This window comes from Callospermophilus lateralis, chromosome 6 (assembly GCF_048772815.1).
Source record: "Callospermophilus lateralis isolate mCalLat2 chromosome 6, mCalLat2.hap1, whole genome shotgun sequence".
Taxonomy (NCBI): Eukaryota; Metazoa; Chordata; class Mammalia; order Rodentia; family Sciuridae; genus Callospermophilus; species Callospermophilus lateralis.
Genome location: NC_135310.1, coordinates 64,838,238 through 64,859,410, shown reverse-complemented (window position 1 = coordinate 64,859,410; position 21,173 = coordinate 64,838,238). Strand labels below are relative to the sequence as shown.

General features: G+C 33.7%; 1 protein-coding gene across 4 annotated transcripts; it reads right to left on the bottom strand.

Annotated features, from left to right (window-relative positions):
- Nucleotides 1–66: 66 nt before the first annotated feature.
- On the bottom strand, nt 67–16,674 carry Coq3 (coenzyme Q3, methyltransferase). Of its 4 annotated transcripts, XM_076858409.1 has the most exons (8): nt 16,180–16,402; nt 13,868–13,977; nt 11,817–11,934; nt 9,500–9,652; nt 6,707–6,806; nt 5,084–5,326; nt 2,142–2,301; nt 67–774 (listed from the first exon to the last, which is right to left on the bottom strand). In XM_076858409.1, exons 3-8 carry the CDS (start codon nt 11,873–11,875, stop codon nt 590–592), a joined length of 900 nt encoding a protein of 299 aa, XP_076714524.1. In that variant the 5' UTR covers nt 11,876–11,934; nt 13,868–13,977; nt 16,180–16,402; the 3' UTR covers nt 67–589. The 4 variants fall into 4 exon arrangements, with proteins under 4 accessions (XP_076714524.1, XP_076714523.1, XP_076714526.1 ...); XM_076858408.1 differs by lacking the exons at nt 13,868–13,977; nt 16,180–16,402 and adding an exon at nt 16,514–16,674; XM_076858411.1 differs by lacking the exon at nt 13,868–13,977 and having other exon boundaries at nt 16,311–16,450.
- Nucleotides 16,675–21,173: the final 4,499 nt, after the last annotated feature.

The window sequence follows — 21,173 nt, the reverse complement described above, 5'->3', positions numbered from 1 at the left end:
TGCACTAATTATTTTTTAAAGGACCATAAAACTTTTAAGGAACTGTACACAGAAGTATGTTCATCATAATGTGAACATCTTGATTTTAATGTCTGAGTCCAAATCCAGTTCATATTTAACATCTCATTTGCTTTCCAATGAAGTCAAATTTAAAGAAAAAAACATTTTATTTTCTTATAAGTGATAACTACATTTGGTTTTCATCAGTCTGGAGCAAACAGCCTTTAAATAAACCAAATAAAAGAAATGTATATGATGTAGATTCCTTATTAAGTTAAAATAAATGACAGCATAAATATATGTGTATACGTGTGGGAAGTATGTATGTATGTGGGAAGCTGGGGGATGTATTCTGGAAGATACAATGAAACATGCATAGCCTATTTATATAACAAAAGTGATAAAACTTTTTTATCAATAGAATCCTTTGAAAGTCACTATTAGATGACGTAAAAACTTTTATCCAAAGATTTAGCTCTTTTAACGACCTTCTTTTATTTACGATTCTCTCTCAAAATATAAGTTGTACATTTTTTGAATCTGTAAACATCAGACTTTCAGCCCTAATACTACAGTCCTCAGAAACAATTCATTTCTTCAGCTCTTCGTGCACACCTGCGCTGGTGGCAGCATTAGCAGCAGGCACTGTGTGTTCCTGTACCATGGATCTCACAGCATGAGCTGCATAGTTAAGGCTGGTATTTTTGTTCCAATGCCAGTAACCTGAGAAGGGGTTATACAGCATTCCTGCCACAGTTTGAACTGACAGACCATCTGAAAAAAATATCAAAAAATGTAGGTTTAATAAATACCTTCCAACTGACAATAATCTCCTTTCACTCTTCATATTAACAAAGGATTTTTAATGTAACGGGCAAAAATACTTTGTAACCATGTACAGATGATAGTTCACTGTATTAAACATTCTCTAAAGCACACTGCCTGAGTTTAAAATCCCAGCTCTGGTACCTACTATATGGTGACTACAGGCAAGTCACTTTCCTTTCTGAATCAGTTTTCTCACATGTACCGAACCATTTACCATAGAATTGTTAGAAATGGAAGAGATATGTGCATAAAGAAGCAGAGGGTTTGGAATTTGGTAAGTATTCAATAAATATTAGCTGTTATAGAAAATATCTTCATCAGATTATTCCCATAAAGCTTCTGCAAAATATTTTTTTCTACTTTATTTTCAACAAAAGTACTCACAGAACTCTCCAGAACTTACTACATTCCTAGGGACTGATAATATTCCAAGTAAAATCAATTTTATTGATATGATGTTCTATGAATAAAAAGTATCAGAAAGAAGGAATCGAAATACTCAACAAGAATACCAAATGCCAACCAGGCGTGGTGGCACATGACTAGAATCCCAGCAATTTGGGAGACTGAGACAGGAGGATTACAAGTTTGAGGCAAGCCTCAGCAACTTAGCAAGACTCTCAGCAACTTGGTGAGATGATGTCTCAAAATAAAAAATAAAAAGGACTGGGGCTATACCTCAGTGGTAAAGTGCCCCTGAGTACAATTCCGATTACAGAAAAAAAAAAAAAAAAAAGAAGAAGAAGTCAAATAAATGAATGGAGAAACACGAACTACTTAACAGGAGTTCAACACATTGAGAGTTCTCTATATGTAAAGCAAGAGCAAGACATGATAAGAAATACAATAAGGAGATATAATCTTGCCTTTAAGGAATATGCAGGCCAGAAAAAGGTAAAATAATAATAATAATATGTTATAAGTAATGTAAAACATTAAAAGACATGAAGTTCAAAATACATCTAAATGTAGAAGAATCAGGAAAAATAGATAACTGGGGTATAATATTTAGTCCTCGTTTGCTTAAGGATGAGGTACAAACATCTCATCCTTAAGCAAACGAGGACTAAATAGCCAGAAAGTATCATTAATCATCTATTATTTGCTTGGCCTTGGGTTAGATGCCACAGGTGAGAAAAAAGTAGTATCTACTTAATTCTAACTTCAAAAAGTTGATGACATAGTTGAGATAAAACCAACTCCAAAAAATAATAACCTGTTTAATTAAGTGCTAGGTTATGTGATTAATAATTATAGGTACATTTTAAAGTTTCAGTTAGGCTGTGAAAATTGGAAAAAAAAATAATACTTACTTGATTCCAGAATGCTTTCTAGCATTTCAGGTGAAACAAACTTCTCCCACATATGAGTACCCTTTGGTACAATACCTGCAATCTGCTCTGAAAAAACAATTCCCAAAGCATAGGACAGTTGTGTTTTGTTGATTGTAGTAATAAACAAAGAACCACCAGGCTAAAAGAAGCAAAATTATATAAGGGTAAAATTGTACTAAAGTAAAATTTAAAAAGTTAGGAGTATCAGTTAGGTAAAAGCTTTTCCTTCCTTCAAGAATTTAAGTGCAGTTAAGATACATTAGTATAAATAAAATATAATTTACCAAAATACTATTTTTTCTATTGGGAAATCTACTACTTGAGGCAAGCCACTCAGATTCACTGAATCTATACAATAGGGTTTATAACTCTTAAAAATCACACATTACTGACATATTATTTTACATATATTCTTTTGTACACATCAAATACTTTAAAATAAAATACAAAAATAAGATGTTCTTCTTTGTTACAAGTTCACATTTACATTCTAACATGTCACAACTGCTTCCTCTTGGGTGCCAAGTCTAAATTTTTTGGTACAGCCCAAAGCTACACATCTTATGCATGGGTACATTTGCCAGTAAGTGTCTTCAGTTCAAAACATTCAAATGTTAAGGTTTGAACATTCAAATATTAAAGTTTAAATTTTTTTGGTTTGTTTTGGCTTTGATTTCATTTGTACAAAGATTATGAACAGATCAAGATAAACACTTAGATGAATACAAAGCAATTAGGGGCTATTTAGTCTCCCCCTTTTTTTAACTACATTTATGGTGTTTCTATTTTTAGTATCACAAACAGAAAGGACATTAATGTTCTCTCCCTCTTTAATGCTTTCTTATTAGTGTGATGAGGATAAGATGCCAAAGATTCCTTTCAAAATAATCATATTACTCTTTCTGTATATATAAGGCCGGGGGCGGGCAGGGAAGAGACAATATATCTCAAATACCATCCCAAATCAAAAATAAAAAGGAGCAGGCCCTGAAATATCAGTGTGTGCTTTTAAACACTGGAATACCTCATACTACATTGTCACGTTAACTTTTCTCTGTAAAACTTTAGCATTTTAAGAATCATGCTGGGTGCAGTAGTGCACACCTGTAATCCCAGCAACTGAGGCAGGAAGATTGCAAGTTGGAAGACAGCCTCAGCAACTTAGGAAAATAAAAAATAAAAAGAACTGGAATGTGCCTCAGTGGTAAAACATCCCTTAGTTAAGTCTCCAGCTTTAAAAAAAAAAAAAAAGAATCATATATGGACTTAGGGCGGGGGGGCAGGGAGGGGTAGTTCAGTAGCAGAGCATGCCTCTAGATTTAATCCTCAGTATCACCAAAAGAGAATTTTAAACTTTTTAAAAATTGAGGTGTTTTAATTGAAAAATAAGGGATAAGCCTCATAAAACTCCATGTAAGAGAAAACACCAAGAAACTGACAGATTGAAGGAGAGTAAGGAAACATGGTAACTAAATGCAATGCAGGAACCTTAATAGGATCCATAACAGAAAAATGACATTAGTGGAACAACTAATGAAATTTAACAAGCTCTATTGTGCAGTTAATAAGCATAATGCCAATGTCATGGCTTATTTATGTGCCAGGGGTTATGTGCAGGTACAGAATTATGGCGAGGCAAGTGAGGCTCTAGGGCACATAACAGGCAGTCCCTTCCAGTATGCAGTGCAGTGCAGGGCTGGCACCTAATAGCTGCCTCCTTCAATTTTATGCCCTAGGCCCTTCATTTGACTAACCCTAGTTCTTACCCTTATGATGTGAGTCTTTAATGTAAAGTGAAAATAGTGGAAGAGAACTCTGTATTCTCTTCGCAATTCTTCTATAAATCTAAACTTTCTTTAAAATATTTTTTTTTAAAAAAAGCTCTACTTGGACATGGGATGAGTATTTCATTCCTTTAGCTTTTGGCCTTAAGGTGTTACATCTTAAATACGTAAACAATACAGTCAAAACCTTAATAATAATAGCACATTAAAGATATTAAGCTGAGCATAGTGGTACAGGCTTGTAATTCCAGCAACTAGGGAGGCTAAGGAAGGAGTAAGTTCAAGGCCAGCCTAAGCAACTTAGTGAGGCTCTCAGTAATTTAAAGAAACTCTGTTTCAAAATGAAAAATAAAAAGAGCTGGGGATGCTGCTCAGTGGAAGCAACTAGTATTCCTGGGTTTAATCCCCAATACCTACCCCCAAAATTATCTTTTAAAACATTAAATAAATTATTTTTAACATATTGGAACCACATTTGGAGGACTAAATTTGTGGCAAATTATATAAGCATAATAAATAATGAGAAGAACCAGATTTGGAATCAAAAGATCTAGCCTTAAACCCCACCTAACAGCTTTGACATCTCACCAGTTCCCAGTCCTCAAAAGTCAAAGATGATAACTCCCATCTCTCCTTCCTCATCTGGCTGTAGATAAGATCAAGCAAAATAATATGTATAAAGTGATCCTTTCATAAACTGAAAACACAGGTTTACTTAACAAATACTATTTAAGTAAATTTATGCTAATCATTGCTTTTGTTGATTTGCAAATCAGTTTCTTGGTAAATTATCATATGATAACTATTAAGTATTTAATCCAGACTATAATATAGATCAATAGAAAAATACCACTATAAATGTGAATTTGTTATTTTTCCAGTGTTTAGCACCAATATTTGTTTTCAAGATCCTGACATCAATATACTAATAGAACACTAGAAAACCCCATATTGAGGGCAATCTGAGGGGCAGAAGTAATTACCAGCACAGAGGCTATCTCCTAATCCTGGATTCTTGGTTTCTTCTCTCTTACAGTTTATCTGCTAGACTGTTGAAGTATTATCGAACATATTAACGTTATGGATATACACATGCACTCACAAGAGAAAGCAAACAAGTGATTTTGAAAGTCTTACTTTTAACACTTGACAGCAGCACTGTATAAATGTTTCTAGATCATTCACATGTTCTATAACTTCAGAAGCTATAACAGCATCAAATGTTGCTGCCTTCTCTTCTACAATTTCTTCCAGAGAACATACTCTGTACTCTATCCTCTTATCCAGGACTGGATCAAATGATTTATGGTGCTGTGCTGTTTTAATATTTTCATCCACAGGATCTATTCCAACAACTGAAGCACCTAATCGCCCTAGAGGCTAATGGCATAAAAAAGTTACTCTTAGGAAGAAAAAAGAACACATGTTAGCAATAAAAAGCTTACCAAAAATGAACTGAGATTAACCACAAAGTGATAATTACTGAAGATCATTTTTGTGTATGGGTTCATATACTATTTTCTTTAGTTCGTATACAGTTGAAATTTTCCATAATAAAAAGCTTAAAAGTAAGAACAACAATCAAAATGTACATTTACATAAATGTAGGACAGTGTTAAATATCTGAAATGCAATAAATGTAACACGCCATGGTAAAAACAGCTATTGTTTCTAGTAACCAATTTCTTCTTTATAGTTTTTTCCTGTGACTGACCAGATTTGATTTTGTATGTATGAATATGTGGTATTAGGGGTCAAACCCAGGGTCTTATGCACAGTAAGCACCCCTCTACCACTGAGCTACATCCCAAGCCCTAGAAATAATTCATAGCTAATTATTTGTTCACCTTTTGCATCTGGATACTTCCCATGACATTCCCAAATATTTAAATACAGTCTTAATTTTAATCAAAACTTATACAGTGTTTCTATTAAACAAGGTTAGTCAATAAGCTAAAAGTATGTCCCATCATCTTAACTTAGAGACATAATTTCTGCAACAATACACTGAACAAGATGAAGAACACACAGTAAAATCTTATTAATTTATAATTTGTACACCACATATCCTTAATTCACATATTTTAGGCTTTCTGAACTTTTATAATTAATGTCAAAAGAAACTAGCCCACTTCCAGGTCAGGAGCAGGTTTTCTGTGCATGTAGGAACTTAATCGCATATCAAAGGACTGTTAGTCACACTATAAACTTGGTTGAGTTATGGACCTCAACACTATCACATTCCATTGAATCTTAAGACTTTTATATCCTCTACTATTATTTAAAATATTTCAAAGATCAAATAACAAAAAGTCCCCATGTTGACAGAATACAATATAGCTGCAAGGCGTAAATTTACTATAAACTAAAGCATATATTCTTCACAGGAAGGATGACTACTCTTCGAAGTACTCTACAGCACCTAAGAAAGAAAGAATCCTACAAGTAGGTAAAATGCTGATAGCTTTGTTATTAAAACAAGTACAAAAGGACAACCTATCATTGCATTTAAATCAATAGAAACTATCTAATTTCTTAAGACAGAAGAGATCACACAAAGGTATTTGAATTACCTATGCCCCATTTTTTATTAAAAACTACCACTACCATCACTAACAACAAAAAGTTCAGTATAATTTTCTGAGAGTTTTAGTTTTTAAAAAATTAATAACACTATTCGTAAAAAGGATAAATGATGCAACAAGCCCACTTCTCAATTTTTTTTCCCAGCTAAAAATGACAGAAAAGTAAGTCACTTACTTCAGCTAATAATCCACCACCACAGCCAACATCAAGAATCTTCATCCCAGACAAAGGTTTTCCTAGCTGGTGATTAGCAACTGTTTTCAAAAGATTGTCTCTTTTAAAAAAAATTCAAAATATATAAAAATAAATGATCAATTCGATCAACAAAAAGTCTTCAAAGCATACAGTTTTCAAGGAACTGTTAATTCCCATTTTTAATAGGTTATTAACTTTGGATAAATAGATCTTTTATTTTCAGCATTAGATGACTTTTAATTTACAAAATATACTAGAGAGAAAAACGGAAAAGAAAGGTGAAGTGGGGCAGGGATCTTACGAAAATTCAAGTGAAATCAGTAGCTAAAAGGGTCTGGAAGGTGGGAGGAGGGGAGGGAGAGGGGAAGTGCTGGGAAGTGATACTGACCAAATTATATGGTTATATTATGCGTATGTACAAATGTGTAACAACATTTCCCACCATATGTACAACTATAATGTACCAATTAAAAAGTGGAAAGAAAAAAATTTATAAAACATTTTCAATAATCAAAAGTAGAAAGTTTAGAGCAAAGCTCTAAAACAGAATCTAGTAGTAATTATGACTTAATTATTGCTTCAGTGATAATCTAAAGAAAAATAATCTAGATTGCTTTGATTAACCTAATTTTATTAAAATACTTTAATTAAACTGAATCAACAGAACAGATACAAATGCAAGGCACCTACTACATCATCAGTACTTGTTAGACCTTTATCAGCAAACAGGTTATTTCACAGGAATTTTATTCAAATATTTATTGAATCAAATTGTAGCAACAGGATGGGATACAAATATGTCTATTGGCTATATCATCAGTACTTGCTAGACCACTTTAGGTCAGCAATTTAGGTTATTTTATAGGACTTAAAAGGAGAAGATAAGAGGGCTGGAGTTGTGGCTCAGTGGTAGAGTGCTTGCCTAGCTTGTGTAAGGCACTGAGTTCAATTCTTAGTACCACATATAAATAAATGAATAAAATTAAGGTTCATCAACAGCTAAAAATATTTTTAAAAAAGGAGAAGAGATCTATATTTACAAAAGTTGTCCATATTCCCTTCCTTTTTTTTTTTTTTTTTAGTCATAGATGGACACAATACCTTTATTTTATTTATTTTTATGTGGGACTGAAGATCAACCCTAGTGCCTCCATGTGCTGCTACACAGGTACTCTACCATTAAGTTACAAGCTGAGCCCTTTTTTGTGTGTGTGGCGGGGGAGGGTGGTACTAAGGATTGAACCCAGGGGTACTTAACCACTGAGCGACATCTGCAGTCCATTTTATTTTTGAGATAGGGTCCACTAAATTTGTTCAGGGCCTCGCTAAGTTGCTGATTCTGGCTTTTAACTTGCTATCCTCTAGTATCAACCTCCTGAGCCACTGGGATTATAGGTATGTACCACATGACTGGCTTCAATTCTCTTCTAAATTAGTTGTATTCTCATGCATGAACAAGTAGGATGATATCTAATAAAGCAAACTTATTTCTAAGATGATCATAGTAATCTTTTACCACACCTACAAACATATGTACATGTGCATATACACATGGTAGATATATACGTAATGGTAATGTAAAGTGAACTTTTAAGTCAGACTGCATATGAATTGTAATTATATTTATATTAAAATATATACTACATATAATAAAGATATTTGGCTATCCTATATTGCTAATAAAATTAATTGAATTCTTATAATGACATGTATAATGTATAATGATAATGTATAATATTACTTTGAGATATTATAATACACATAAAGTACTCAATTCAAATGAAGTCCAATCCATTTTTCAAACAATCGAAATGACTCCTCTGTATCAAAATTTGTGTCACATCACTCTCCTCTGATGGCTTCTAGTTGTGCTGAAAATAAAATCTAAACTTGTAACCATATCTTGCACTGCTCTAGGTGATTTGTTTATTTGATGTCTAAATAAAGATGTCACAATAGTTTGAATAGACATCTCAAACTTTGTATGCATCAGAATCACTTGGAAGGTTTGCTGAAACACAGACTGCTAATACCCTAGAACAGCAGGTCCAGACCTGAGAATACGCATTTCTAATGAGTTCCTGGGTGATACTGATGTTTGCTGGTCTAGGGCCTGCATTTTGAGAACCAGTAATCAACAGTTCTGTTATTTTCTACCTTAATTCAGTGATCCACAAATTCAGTGATAATATTTCCCTTTTTTCTGCACTGATTCTGGATGAACAAGCAAAAACTAATCAGAGAGTTCCTTTAGAATCTGAGTGTGATATTATATGACAATTTCAGGGTCTTACCCTTATGAGCTGTTCAAAAGTGTTTAATGAACAAATAAGTGGAGAGAAGATCAAATAAACTATTTCTTAAATGCAATCCCTGATGGTCTCTGGCCTTGCTTTATCTCCCACAGCAAATATGGACTGAAGCACATTCATGAACTGAAGGCCACAGCAGGTCAGTAGCTATAAAATGGCCTTGATGACCTAGGACCTGAACTCCCTTTTATAAGAACTAATTCTAATTAACTCATATGTCCAAATATGCTCCAAATTGAGTTATGGAAGCAGCCTAGATCTTAGATAATGTTAATATAATAAAATAATAATGTTAATGATAATAAAAAATTAATGATTTCACATGGTGGACACTAAAGAGAATTTCCCTAATTTAAAATTTAGAATTTTGAACCTAAGTATAAACCAAGAGAAAAATGAATCCAAAACAAGATGAATCTTAAAACGAGATGCATTTTTAAAGATGTGGAGTTTCTGTTACCTAATAAATGGCACCCTCAGGTCGTTCATAGAATGAAGAGGAGCATATACTCCTTGTTCATCCCACCACTTGTGAGCCAGGGCCCGGAAGGTTTTTACCTCACTGCTGTCAACTGTGGACTGTGAAGTACTATACAGTCTTTTCCAAGGGGACCTAAGAGGTGAAAACAAAGAGCCAGGCAAATAGTGCTATTTTTAAAAAATGTAATATGGGATAAACTATGTAGAAAGATATTTTATTTATAATTTGTTACATTCTAAATACAAAGATTGCTCAATTTTGATGCTTTAAAATCAAGTTTTGTTATAATTGCACTATTCATATATATATTCACTTTTGCTTTCAAAGTAAATTACAACTAAAAACGGAACTTTATAAAACTTGGCCTTCTGGGTCATATCTAATAAAAAGCTACATTTATAGAACCTTTACTAAATGCCAAGTACATGTCATCTCACTTCTTCAGACAACTTTACAAGGAAGGTACTATGATTACTCCCATTTTACAGATTAGAAAAGAAAGGCTCAGAAAGATTAAGTAAGAGGTGAAGCCAGGATTTGAACCCAGGTGCCTCCACCTTATTACTCCATTTCTACTGCTATCATCAAGTCCAAGCTCCCATCATCTCTGAACTATTATCCCAGCCCTTTAATCAGTCTGGCTACTCCCTACCTCATCCCCTTCCTATCTGTTCTCCATGATGCATACAGATTAATTACTCCAAAATATTAATCTGATTATGGTATTTTTTCACATAAAATGTTTCTATGGCTTCCCAGTATCATTAGGCAAAAGATTAAAATCCTTAGTATGGTTTATAATGCTCAAAATTTTTGGTCACCCCTTTGCTCCCTCTCCAAATTCACCTCCTGTAATTCTCTTCATCCTCTCTAGTCACACAGGCCTTTTTTCAGTTCTTTGAACTGGCTGTTGGCTCTTTCATCAGGCACTTTGCATATATTGTTCCCTCTGCCTAGAATTTTCTTCCCACATCCCTGTTTTCCTCCTCATTCATCAGCTCTCTCTCTTTTTTTAAATATTTATTTGTTAGGTATAGTTGGACATAATACCTTTATTTTATTTATTTATTTTTATGTGGTGCTGAGGATCGAACCCAGGGCCTCGCACATACTAGGTGAGCACTCTACCACTGAGCTACAACCCCAGCCCCTCATCAGCTCTTAGTTTAAATGAAATGTCATCTATGAAGTATTCCTTAATCCTCAAAATTGGGTCAAGTGTCCTTATTTTATCTCCTATATCACTTCTTCCTGTGGTTGTATAATTATTTGGTCATGCCTGTCTCCCCACTAGACCATAAGCACTATGAAAGGCCAGCATGAACTGTCTCGCTTACCATTATATTCTTAGTGACTAGTACAGTTCCTAGAACATAGTTGATGCTCAGGAGACATTTGTCAAATAATCGAAGGAAAAGGCCTAGAAAAGTATATCATTCACCTAACATTTTTAATCACATAAGATCAAACAGGGACTAAACAGAAATTAGACAGATACTACACTGAGTTCGAAGTCACAGTAGAGTACAGAAAAATACTCCAAAGTTCTGCTTGTGTTGCTAAGTTAGAAAGGTAATACCCTTCAATTTGTACTGCTTTTCTTAGCTACATATAGAGAATATATTCTAGATTCATTCATTCATTCATTCATTCTCCTTTTTTTTAAAGATTCAAATGCCACTTTTCTTTAACATTATCTTAGGAATATTGATTTCCTTTTCCATATTAAATGCATAGTCTTAGTAATCAAGAACTAATTAACAACAGATAACAGTGAGTTCAGTTGAATAAGAATGGCTTCACAGACACCCAATCTCAAAAGATCTCTTTTAAAAGAAATAGGACAATGCACTTAGAAATCAGAGTTCATCTGAAGCAATTATTTTTTACAAGGTTAGAAACTGGTTTATAAAATATAAATACAGAAAGTCATACTTTGACTCATTCTTACTACCTAAAATATATACTTATCCACCTTGTCATATTTGTTTCTGATTTTAAGCCCTGCATTTTTTTTTCAAATAATACAGTATTCTAGTAAATATAAAAGCTATCTCTGAATCTGGATGAAAGATATGCATGGGCTATATATTTTAACTTTTCTATGAACTTGAAATTTTTCAAATCTAAAAGTTGTTAAAATATAAATTAGTTAAGAATATTTAAATAACAAAAGCTACTATAATCAAAATACATGAACAATTGCAAACTAAACAAGTTTATTAAAAAGAATCAGTACTAAACTATTTTAACATATAATTATGTAAATATTTTCCAGAGTAATAAATAAACTCACCTGTAATTTTTTATTCTATTCAAACAGGAAAAGGTCATCCTACAGGATTTGAACCACATGATTTTGTATTCATTGAAAACCCATGGTTTAATTTGTAGAGTCCAAGTGGGCTGATTCTCTGAATAAAGTGGGGAAAAAAGTTAAATGTCTAGAGAAAAGCATTGCACAGTAAGAATCCCTGATATACATGTAACTGAAGAAATTCCATTTTATACGGTAATTTTATGTTATATTACAACTATGTTTTTTTCAATTACAAAGGAGTTTTTACTCAATTTTAGAGTCTACTCAAAACAAACAAAAAATAACAAAATAAAGGTCTTATTCTCTGCCATCTAATTCTATCCAGATATTTCTGAAATTATAATTAGCAAAAATAAGTAATGCAAATGTAAAAGCTTCTCACATCATTAGCTTTTTTAGTCACATTATGTTGCACAAAATGACAAAAAATGATGTTCTCATATAAAATGTCACCTTTTAAAACAGGATAATATTAATTCTGGGGTGATTTCTCAAAACTAGTTCAAATTCTGTCAATTCCATGTTAGTGACATTAAATGAATTTTTACATATGCTCAACACTGTTTACACAGGGGAAAAACGTGTGTGTGTTTGTGTGTGTAGCTAAAATAAACACTCACCCAATCTATACGTTCAAATTCACATAGGAACTTGTTTTATGAATCAGTTACTCGGCTGCAGAACATTTAGGTGTTCAGTAAACATTTAGGCAAAAAAGACTTATAACAAAGACTATTAACAGAGACAAAGAGTGATATTATATCACGATAACAGGAACAGTCCACCAAGAAACCAAGAAGATAATACAATGTATATGTACAAAATAATGGAATTTCAAAACAAATAAAGCCAAAATTGACAGCATTGAAAGGAGAAATAAACAAATCCATAACTACACTGAAAGATTTCAACATCCCTCCTTTAGTAATTGGTAGAACCACTAGACAGAAAATAAGCAAGGATACAGAAGAATCAAACAATATCATCAATATCATCAAAAATAAAATATAATTGAAATTTATGAAACACCCAAACTACAAAACAGTATATATTTTTTCAAGCATGCATAAAGCATTTATAAATATAGACCATATCCTGGAACATAAAACAAATCTTAACAACTTTAAGAGATTTGAAATCATACAAAGTATGTTTTTGACTATAAAAGAATCAAACTCAAAATGTGTAACAGAAAGATAACATGAAAGAGCAAAACACCTGAAATTTAACAAATGCATAAGTTAAAGACAAAATCTCAGGAAAATCAAAAAACAATGAACCAAATGAAAATCAATATATCATATATAAAATTCTGTAAATGTTTTTAAAGCAGTACTTGGGAAACTTATAGAACTAAAATATTCATATTAAAATGTTGTTCTCAAATCAATAATCAAGTTTTATAGTTAAAATTATGAAAAACAGAGCAAAATAAACCCAAAGTAAACAGAAAGGAGGAAATGATAAAAGTAGAAATCAATGACATTGAAAACAAAACAAAAACAGAGAGACAATAAATCAAACCTAAAGTTAACACACTGCAAGGATCAATAAAATTGATAAACCTCTAGCAAGACTGAATTAAAGGAATTACCTGGCAGACATTTCAAGGATGATGATGTACTACAAACTACACAAATTTCACAATTAGACAAAATGGACTAATTCCATGAAACAACCAAAAACAACCAAAACTCATGTCGGATGAAAGAGAGAACATGAAAAGTCATATGAACACCAAAGAAATTGAATTCATAGTTAAAATGCTTCTAAAATATAAATTTCCAGGCTAAGCTGGCTTCACTGGAAAGTTCCACCAAACATATGAAGAAGAAATAAAGACCAATTCTACACAACATCTTCCTAAAATACAAGAGAGATATTTCTCAGAGACATTTCTCAGAAATTAAACTGTTCCTACTGTCTATATAGTAAATCCCAAGGAATCTTAAAGAAAAAAAAAAAAAAGGTACCTAATGTTATGGGCCAAGCTATATGGACAATGACCAAACAAGACTCCGTCTTACCCTGTGACTCCACATCACGTAAAAGCTGCTTCTTCTATGGGAAAGCCCAGCCTCTTGTATCCATCAATAGTTGCTTAGCAAAGCATGTTTGACAACACAAAATGGCCATTCTATTTTTTAAAAATATATTTTTTAGTTGTAGTTGGACACAATACCTTTATTTTATTTATTCATTTTTATGTGGTCCTGAGGATCGAACCCAGCGCCCCACATGTGCTAGGCAAACACTCTACCACTGACCCACAGTCCCAGCCCCACAAAATGGCAATTCTTATACAATGTAAAATTGTTCTCTCTTTGGATCCCATTTTTCTTGGACAGTGTACCCTATCAGAGATTGATTGTCTAGATGTTAGTAACTATTCTTTAACTTATACTCAACTAGGGATATTTTGACCCACTCCCCCTTGTGCTTATGATTTTAGATCTCATGATGTTTGTTTTATGGTTTTGAATCACTGCAACAGCCAGTTATGATTAATATGGTTTTGGACTATAAAATGTGTACTCAAACCCCAGAAGGGGGTCAAAGGGTATAGACTTGTTTTTTTAGGCCATTCATAGCATAGACCAAATCCACTACAGTGTTCTAAAGAAAGGGGGGACAGGGACAGTTGTACTTTTAGGTTTTTGCTCATGTTATTCCCTCTTTCACCAACTCTCTCTGGTCTACCTTTAAGATAGTAACCTTTAGCCAGGCATAGTACTACACAACTGTAATCTTAGTGACTTGGGAGGCTTAGGCAAGAGAATCACAGTACCACAAAACAAAACAAAAACAAAATACTACCCTCTTTATGACTTTGGGTAGGTAAATGAAATACTATTAAATAATTATATAAACTATGATGCATAGATGAGGAAATATAAGGTATTTTTATAAAATTGTGCCTCACAGATTTTAATAGTATCTGCCCTCTGATACTCCTTGACCTTCCTCTTATCTCTATTTCTGGAAAATGAATCTATAACTCATCAGTATTGTTAGAATTCTCAAGAGCTTTAAAAATCACCTTATTACAATTGAGTATGTATTAATAAACAGAATATAACCAATTACTTTCCTAATATGAATCCTTGTATTTGAGATTTTAAATGAATGGGGATAACTTCACTTAATTAACTTGAAAGTCATTTATAGCAGACTCCACACTGTGAGTTAACAAAACAGGCAACAGACTTTTACCCTGACAACACTTTTTTTCCCCAGGAATCAATTCCTGTCTGGGTTGCTCTTAAGTTTGGAGCCCAATCTTGCCTCCATCTCAGCTGTGGAGTGTTTTTTTGTTGTTTTTTTTTTAACTGATCACATTGCTCCTTCAATAATTTCCACTGTCCTCAGGATAAACAACCTCAAGAGACTTCATGAACTTGTCATGGCCTAAAAGGTCTCGTCTCACCTCCTGCCCTCCATTCACACACTGTTCAAGGAACACTTTGCAGTTTCCCACAAACTTTAGATTCTCAAGTTTGTCCTTTGGTGTCTCCAACTGCTTCTAACTATCCAATTCCTTCAAGACAGTTTCTATAAATACCTTGTTCAGAAAGTTTCCCTGATCCCAAATATAGATTCGATGCTCCTTCTATATTCACCCACCCCCAATTTGGAAATGACTTTATTCTTAATTTGATTATAAAAGACATGTTTATTGAAAAGTTTTTTGGGGAAAGTATATAATATATGATAAAATTATTGAAAAGCACCTACTCCACCACAGGCAATCACTGCCAAAATTAGACATATATTTCCAAGTTCATAACACACGCTGATTTGTACCTTACATACTTAAAAGTATATCCTAATTATTTTCCATGTGAATACAAGTGGATTTTTTTTTTGTCTGTACTATTTTTCACTGTATGAGAATACCAACTAGTCAACTCTGTTTGTAGGATATTAGATTTACCATTTTTAAATTCATTATATCCCGATCTTGGTTCTATTATTAATTTTTTAAAGAAGAGATTGTTTACGTATCATTTTTTAATTCCCGGGGCCCATTACAGTTCCTATTATACAGTATTCGTTAAATGAGTTTCATGTAAACGAAGAACTTAACTTTTTGGTTAATACTGGGAGTTCAATAATTTGACGGTTACATACAAGCACCAAATGCAGATAGTTATTTTCTTGATCCTAATCGTAAATAGTCTGTTGAATGAATCAACGAATCAAAAAAGTAATACAGCTGCCTTAAATTCTGGAAAAAGGAGCAAGACATGTGCAAATAAAACACTGATACAATGCTACGATTAACTATGAAAGACCGACTGGTGTCTTTCAGACCCTTGCAAAAGAAAGAAAGCACGACCTTGAGGCTCCAGTAATCACAGAGGGGGTTGATGGCTCCTGGGGCCAGGAACTTAACCAGAATGAGACTAAGGTCGTTGGATACGTTGCGGGCGCCCGCTGGCTGCCTTCTCCCCGGACAGTACCACTAACCCCTTAGCTTCTTCTCAGCCTCTTCAAAAATGAGCACGATAACACGGTCCTGGAGTTGAACGCAGGGCAAAGTCAGAAGCCAAGCTGCAGATTTTGCGTTGAAACAGCGCGGAGGCCAGCGACAACGCAACGTCCCGCCGCGCCTGCGCAGAACCGCCAGGCCCCCACCGTGGGCTGCCTGAGGGAGTTTAGCACATACTCACCCGCCCAGGAAATTAGGCGAAGACGCTCCGCCTGTGTGCCCCGGCACCCAGACCCAAGCACTCTTAAAAAGCGACCCCCAAAGAAGTTCAGCTTCCAGCCTCCCCACATAGTGGCAAAGGGTCCCACTTCTTTTCCGGTTCCTCTCTCCGAAGATCCCCAACAGAAAGGTTCCGAGACCCACTCGCGCCACCTACTGCCGACTTCAATGATTACTTTTATCATGAACGTGTCGCAAGTTCTTTTGAACATCTAGCAAATTGTGAATGCAAATGAAACTATAAAATGCTTCCAATAATATAAACGGTCGTCTCCTGTATAACCTCTGACTATTCCTATATGACCACCCGAAAACCTTATAGTCAGTTAAGTATAAAATCATGCCACTAATTTGTGCTTTCATTCCCTTGTAGTTCTAACAAATGTCTCCCCAAGGACATTTGTCTCCATGTAAGACACCGACCCTAATGATTAAAATCACGAAAAGTATGGAAATACTTATTCTTTACTTGTAACAGTTTCCCTTTCAAAGGCACTCGAATATCAGAGGGCCAAGAGTCTTAATGTTGTGTTTTGTACTGGGGCTTGAACCCAGCAGTTTTACCAGAGTCCCCACCCCTTTTTAATTTTTGAGACAGGACCTTGCTAAATTGCCCACGCTGGCCTAGAACTTACCACGCTCCCGTCTCAGCCTCCAGTATAGCTAGGATTACAGGTGTGTCACCATCTCCAGCTCAAGAGCCCAAACTTTTAAATTTCTGCAAATGACATAATCTCCTGGACAGGATTATGTATCCGAAGACATTCAGCCTTGGTAAACTTCCATGTGGAGCTACGAATAGTGGTAGCGTTTTTTGGTTTTTTTTTTTGGTAGTTGTAGATGAACAGAATGCCCTTATTTTTATTCATTTATTTATTTTTAATGTGGTGCTAAGGGTCGAATCTAGTGCCTCACACATGCTAGGAAAGCGCTCTGCCACCGAGCAACAGCCCCAGCCCACATTTTACTTTTGAATATATAAAAGTCCTTTCCTTAGGTGATGTTGACAAATTTTCAATGTTGAAGGTAAAAATTTTATTCTATCAGGCAGATCCAAATAAGTAAAGGTTCTTTGAACGAGTGAAGTTTGTTACTCAGGAACAGTCTTTCCACCTATGGCTTCTGAGCTAAAATATTGACCTCCTCTTTAACAGTGGTTGCAGGCTTTTCAGCTGCTATGTCTTCTTCAGATTTCCTCTCCTTAAATACATGACCATACCTCCAAATGAAGGCAGAAAACTCTGCACAAAAGAAAATTTAGCATGTATTATACATATTTGTTGAAGTGACAGATTCAAGGGAAAACCAAAGTGCAACTATGGATTTACAGTTCTAATGGTTTTATTTGCACCATACCACACGGGTTTCAAAGCCTTCCCAGTTCAACCAAGACGATAAATGATTTGCCTGAATACTGATAGGAAACAATGGCTTTTTGAATCATCAGAACTAGTTTGGCCCAGATACGTAAGAGGGTCATGGTACTTTTCTCTACAAACATCAACAAAAGGTTTTTCCAGTGATCCTAAACCTCAGATGTGTTGGAAACAAAGTTGTGTTCGCTGTAATGCAGTGTATGGTCAGTGCTGGGGATTATTTTCCAAGTATCTCTACGGTCTCACCCATACACCTGTTGTAAACTAGAGTTTACTAGTTTATTTTCCTATTTCGCTAGAAAATTCTAATAACTATCCAATATTTCATAATTTGGCTTTATAATTTTATGTAATAAACTTTTAAGGGAAAAGTGCTTCCTTAATGGTTAACAAAGTTTTATACTTTTGAAATGATGTATTCCTACATCCACTCTATTTAACTGGTGTATTTACTAAAATTCTACAAAAATTGGTAATTTAAAATAAATGCACTATCACATAATTTGCACTATCACAATTAGAATGTGACAGATTTAACTAATATACAAGAAAACTATGGATGATACCTGGTAAACTTTTATAATATAAATGTAATGCATATTATGTATTGTGTGCATAATTTGATAGCTAATAAAAGCTCACTTTTGCTTTTAGATTTGACATTACAATCATATTCTACTTAAAACTGAAGCACTTGGGCTGGGGCTGTAGCTCAGTGGCAGAGGGCTTGCCTGGCACATGTGAGGCACTGGGTTCGATACATAAAAATAAAAATAAATAAAGGTATTGTGTGTGTGTGTGTGTGTGTGTGTGTGTGTGTGTGTGTGTGTGTAAAAACCTGAAGCACTTAAGGGCTGGAAGAGAACATCTACTTTGTTCCTCATACAAGCTAAAGAAATAGAAGGCCGCAGTAATTTAGTGATTTTCCTAAATACACCAATTTAGCAGAGCCAGGTCAATCCAATAACTCTAATGCTACTTCCATACTTAACTATACTCAGTACATTTTAGAAGTTTGAAAAAATTAAAGTAAGTTTATGTAGGAGGGGGAAAAAAAGTTTAAATGTAAAGGTGTCCATAAGCAATATTATAGGAACTTTGGGTCTACCACAACTCCTATGTAAAAATTCCCAAATAAAAATTCTAAAACTCAATACCATTACAGTTCATATGTTTCTTTGAAGCAACAATTCACACTAAAAATGGACTATGTTTGAAAAATTTACTATATAATACCATTAGAAACATGCTAACAAAAGGTAAGTCTACAATGGTAGAAAACATGTACACTAATGAGATTCCACACCAATCTTTATGTTTTTGGGGCCTGTGACAAATCTTAATTATAATTAACTCTTTTGGATTTCACTTTATTCTCTTAATGGTGTGGTTTACCCCCCACTTCACAAAAATCAAGTATGATTAATACACTAGAAATATTTTTAAAGAGAATTTCTTAAAAAAAGACATTTTTAATAACCAAGGCAGAGCAATGACTGTCTCAAAAAATGAATCTATAAACTTTGTGGTAGTGTCATTTTAGAAAAGATTTCATAACCAAACTACACATCTAATTATTAACTTATAATGTATAAGTTATAGTATTCACCTCCTAAACCATGGAAGGTGATTATAAAAATCTTACCACTAGAGGTAAATACTTCATCACATGTCAAGGAAGTGATTTCTCTAAATTTTCCATAAATATATGAAAATTTAAATACATGAAAAACTCAAAATTTTTAATTCTTTTTTAAAAAAATATTTATTTTTTAGGTGTAGATGGACACAACACAATGCCTTTATTTTTATGTGGTGCTGAGGATTGAACCCGGGTCCTACCGGTGCTAGGCGAGTGTTCTACCGCTGAGCCACAATCCAAGCCCCAAATTTTTTAATTCTAACACTGATATTCCTAATAAGAATCACAATCATCATGATGGTTAAAAAAAAAAAAAAAAAAAAAACCTACAGATTTAACTGATAAGAATCTTACAAATTAGGGCATAGCAAATAAAATTATCAAATACTACTTTTGGCTCTAGTTCCTATCTTGTCCAAAAATGTGTATATCATAGCCAGCAGAATTTTTCTGTAGAATTTTATTTTGAAAATAATATTTCACTTGATGATTAATCTAAAAAACATCTTAAGGTATGAAAATGTTATACAACTTATCTATTACAAATTAATCAGATAATTCAATTAGGTACACTTCAATTAGCTTACCTACTTATAAAATATTGCACATTTTCCTTTGTCTCCAGATATGATTGATGTTTAAACTATATAGAATTTCAAACTAAGTTATTCTGTGAAATGTCAACTTTATAAGAACTAAATGCACTGTAAACAGCCATTTTGGTAAACATGCATTTATTCACAGTTGATTTATTTCCTTTAGATAAATGCGTAACTGCTCAAAATTATTTAAGAACCTATGTAGAGGTACAAGAGCACTATACAGATCTATTTTTATCTTCATTGTGAGGAAACACTGACCTTGGCAAAAATCTGGCATTATTTTTCAAATGAACTATTGCTGGTAAAGAAGGCATACTTTAAAACACTTTTGTGTTCTGCACTTGCTTTTTCTTTTTAAAATTTAAATTTAAAAGCATTCTTCAGAGATTCATCTATCACTGCATAAGTGCCTAAAAATAAAAAATGGACCCTGAAAACAGTTGAGCACTTAAGTTAAAATGCCTTGAGAGCCCCATTCTTCTTATAAGTTGGCTGCCTTAAAGTAAACCACCCCAATGATCATAATTACTATTAACTGACAAAAATCAGACAATTTTAATGTTATGTAATTGACACAAACCTGCATAAACACCATTTCTCCACTGAGTTGAGGTCATATTATACTTTAAAAATATAAATAAATATATTGAATTGTAAGTCCTATTATCTATAGTAACCCCAAGGTGTTTAAATATACTTGTAAAACAGAAGTGGACTGTAAAATATAGTTCCAGAGTTGACCATTAATGTCAAATACAATCATTCATTACAAATAACTACTGGTGCACTGGCTTGATTGATTCTAGCAATTTCATTTTACAGGAGTGAACCATTATTTAATACACAGAGAGAATATATTACTTGAAAATCCCCAAAATAAGAAGTTTAGAAAGCTGATTAAATCCTTCCAAATGAAAAGTAAACGTCTATTTCTGGCCCTCTTCCATACCCTTAAAGTTAGAAATTGACAAAAGTCCATGGGCACAATTTACAAACTTTGAC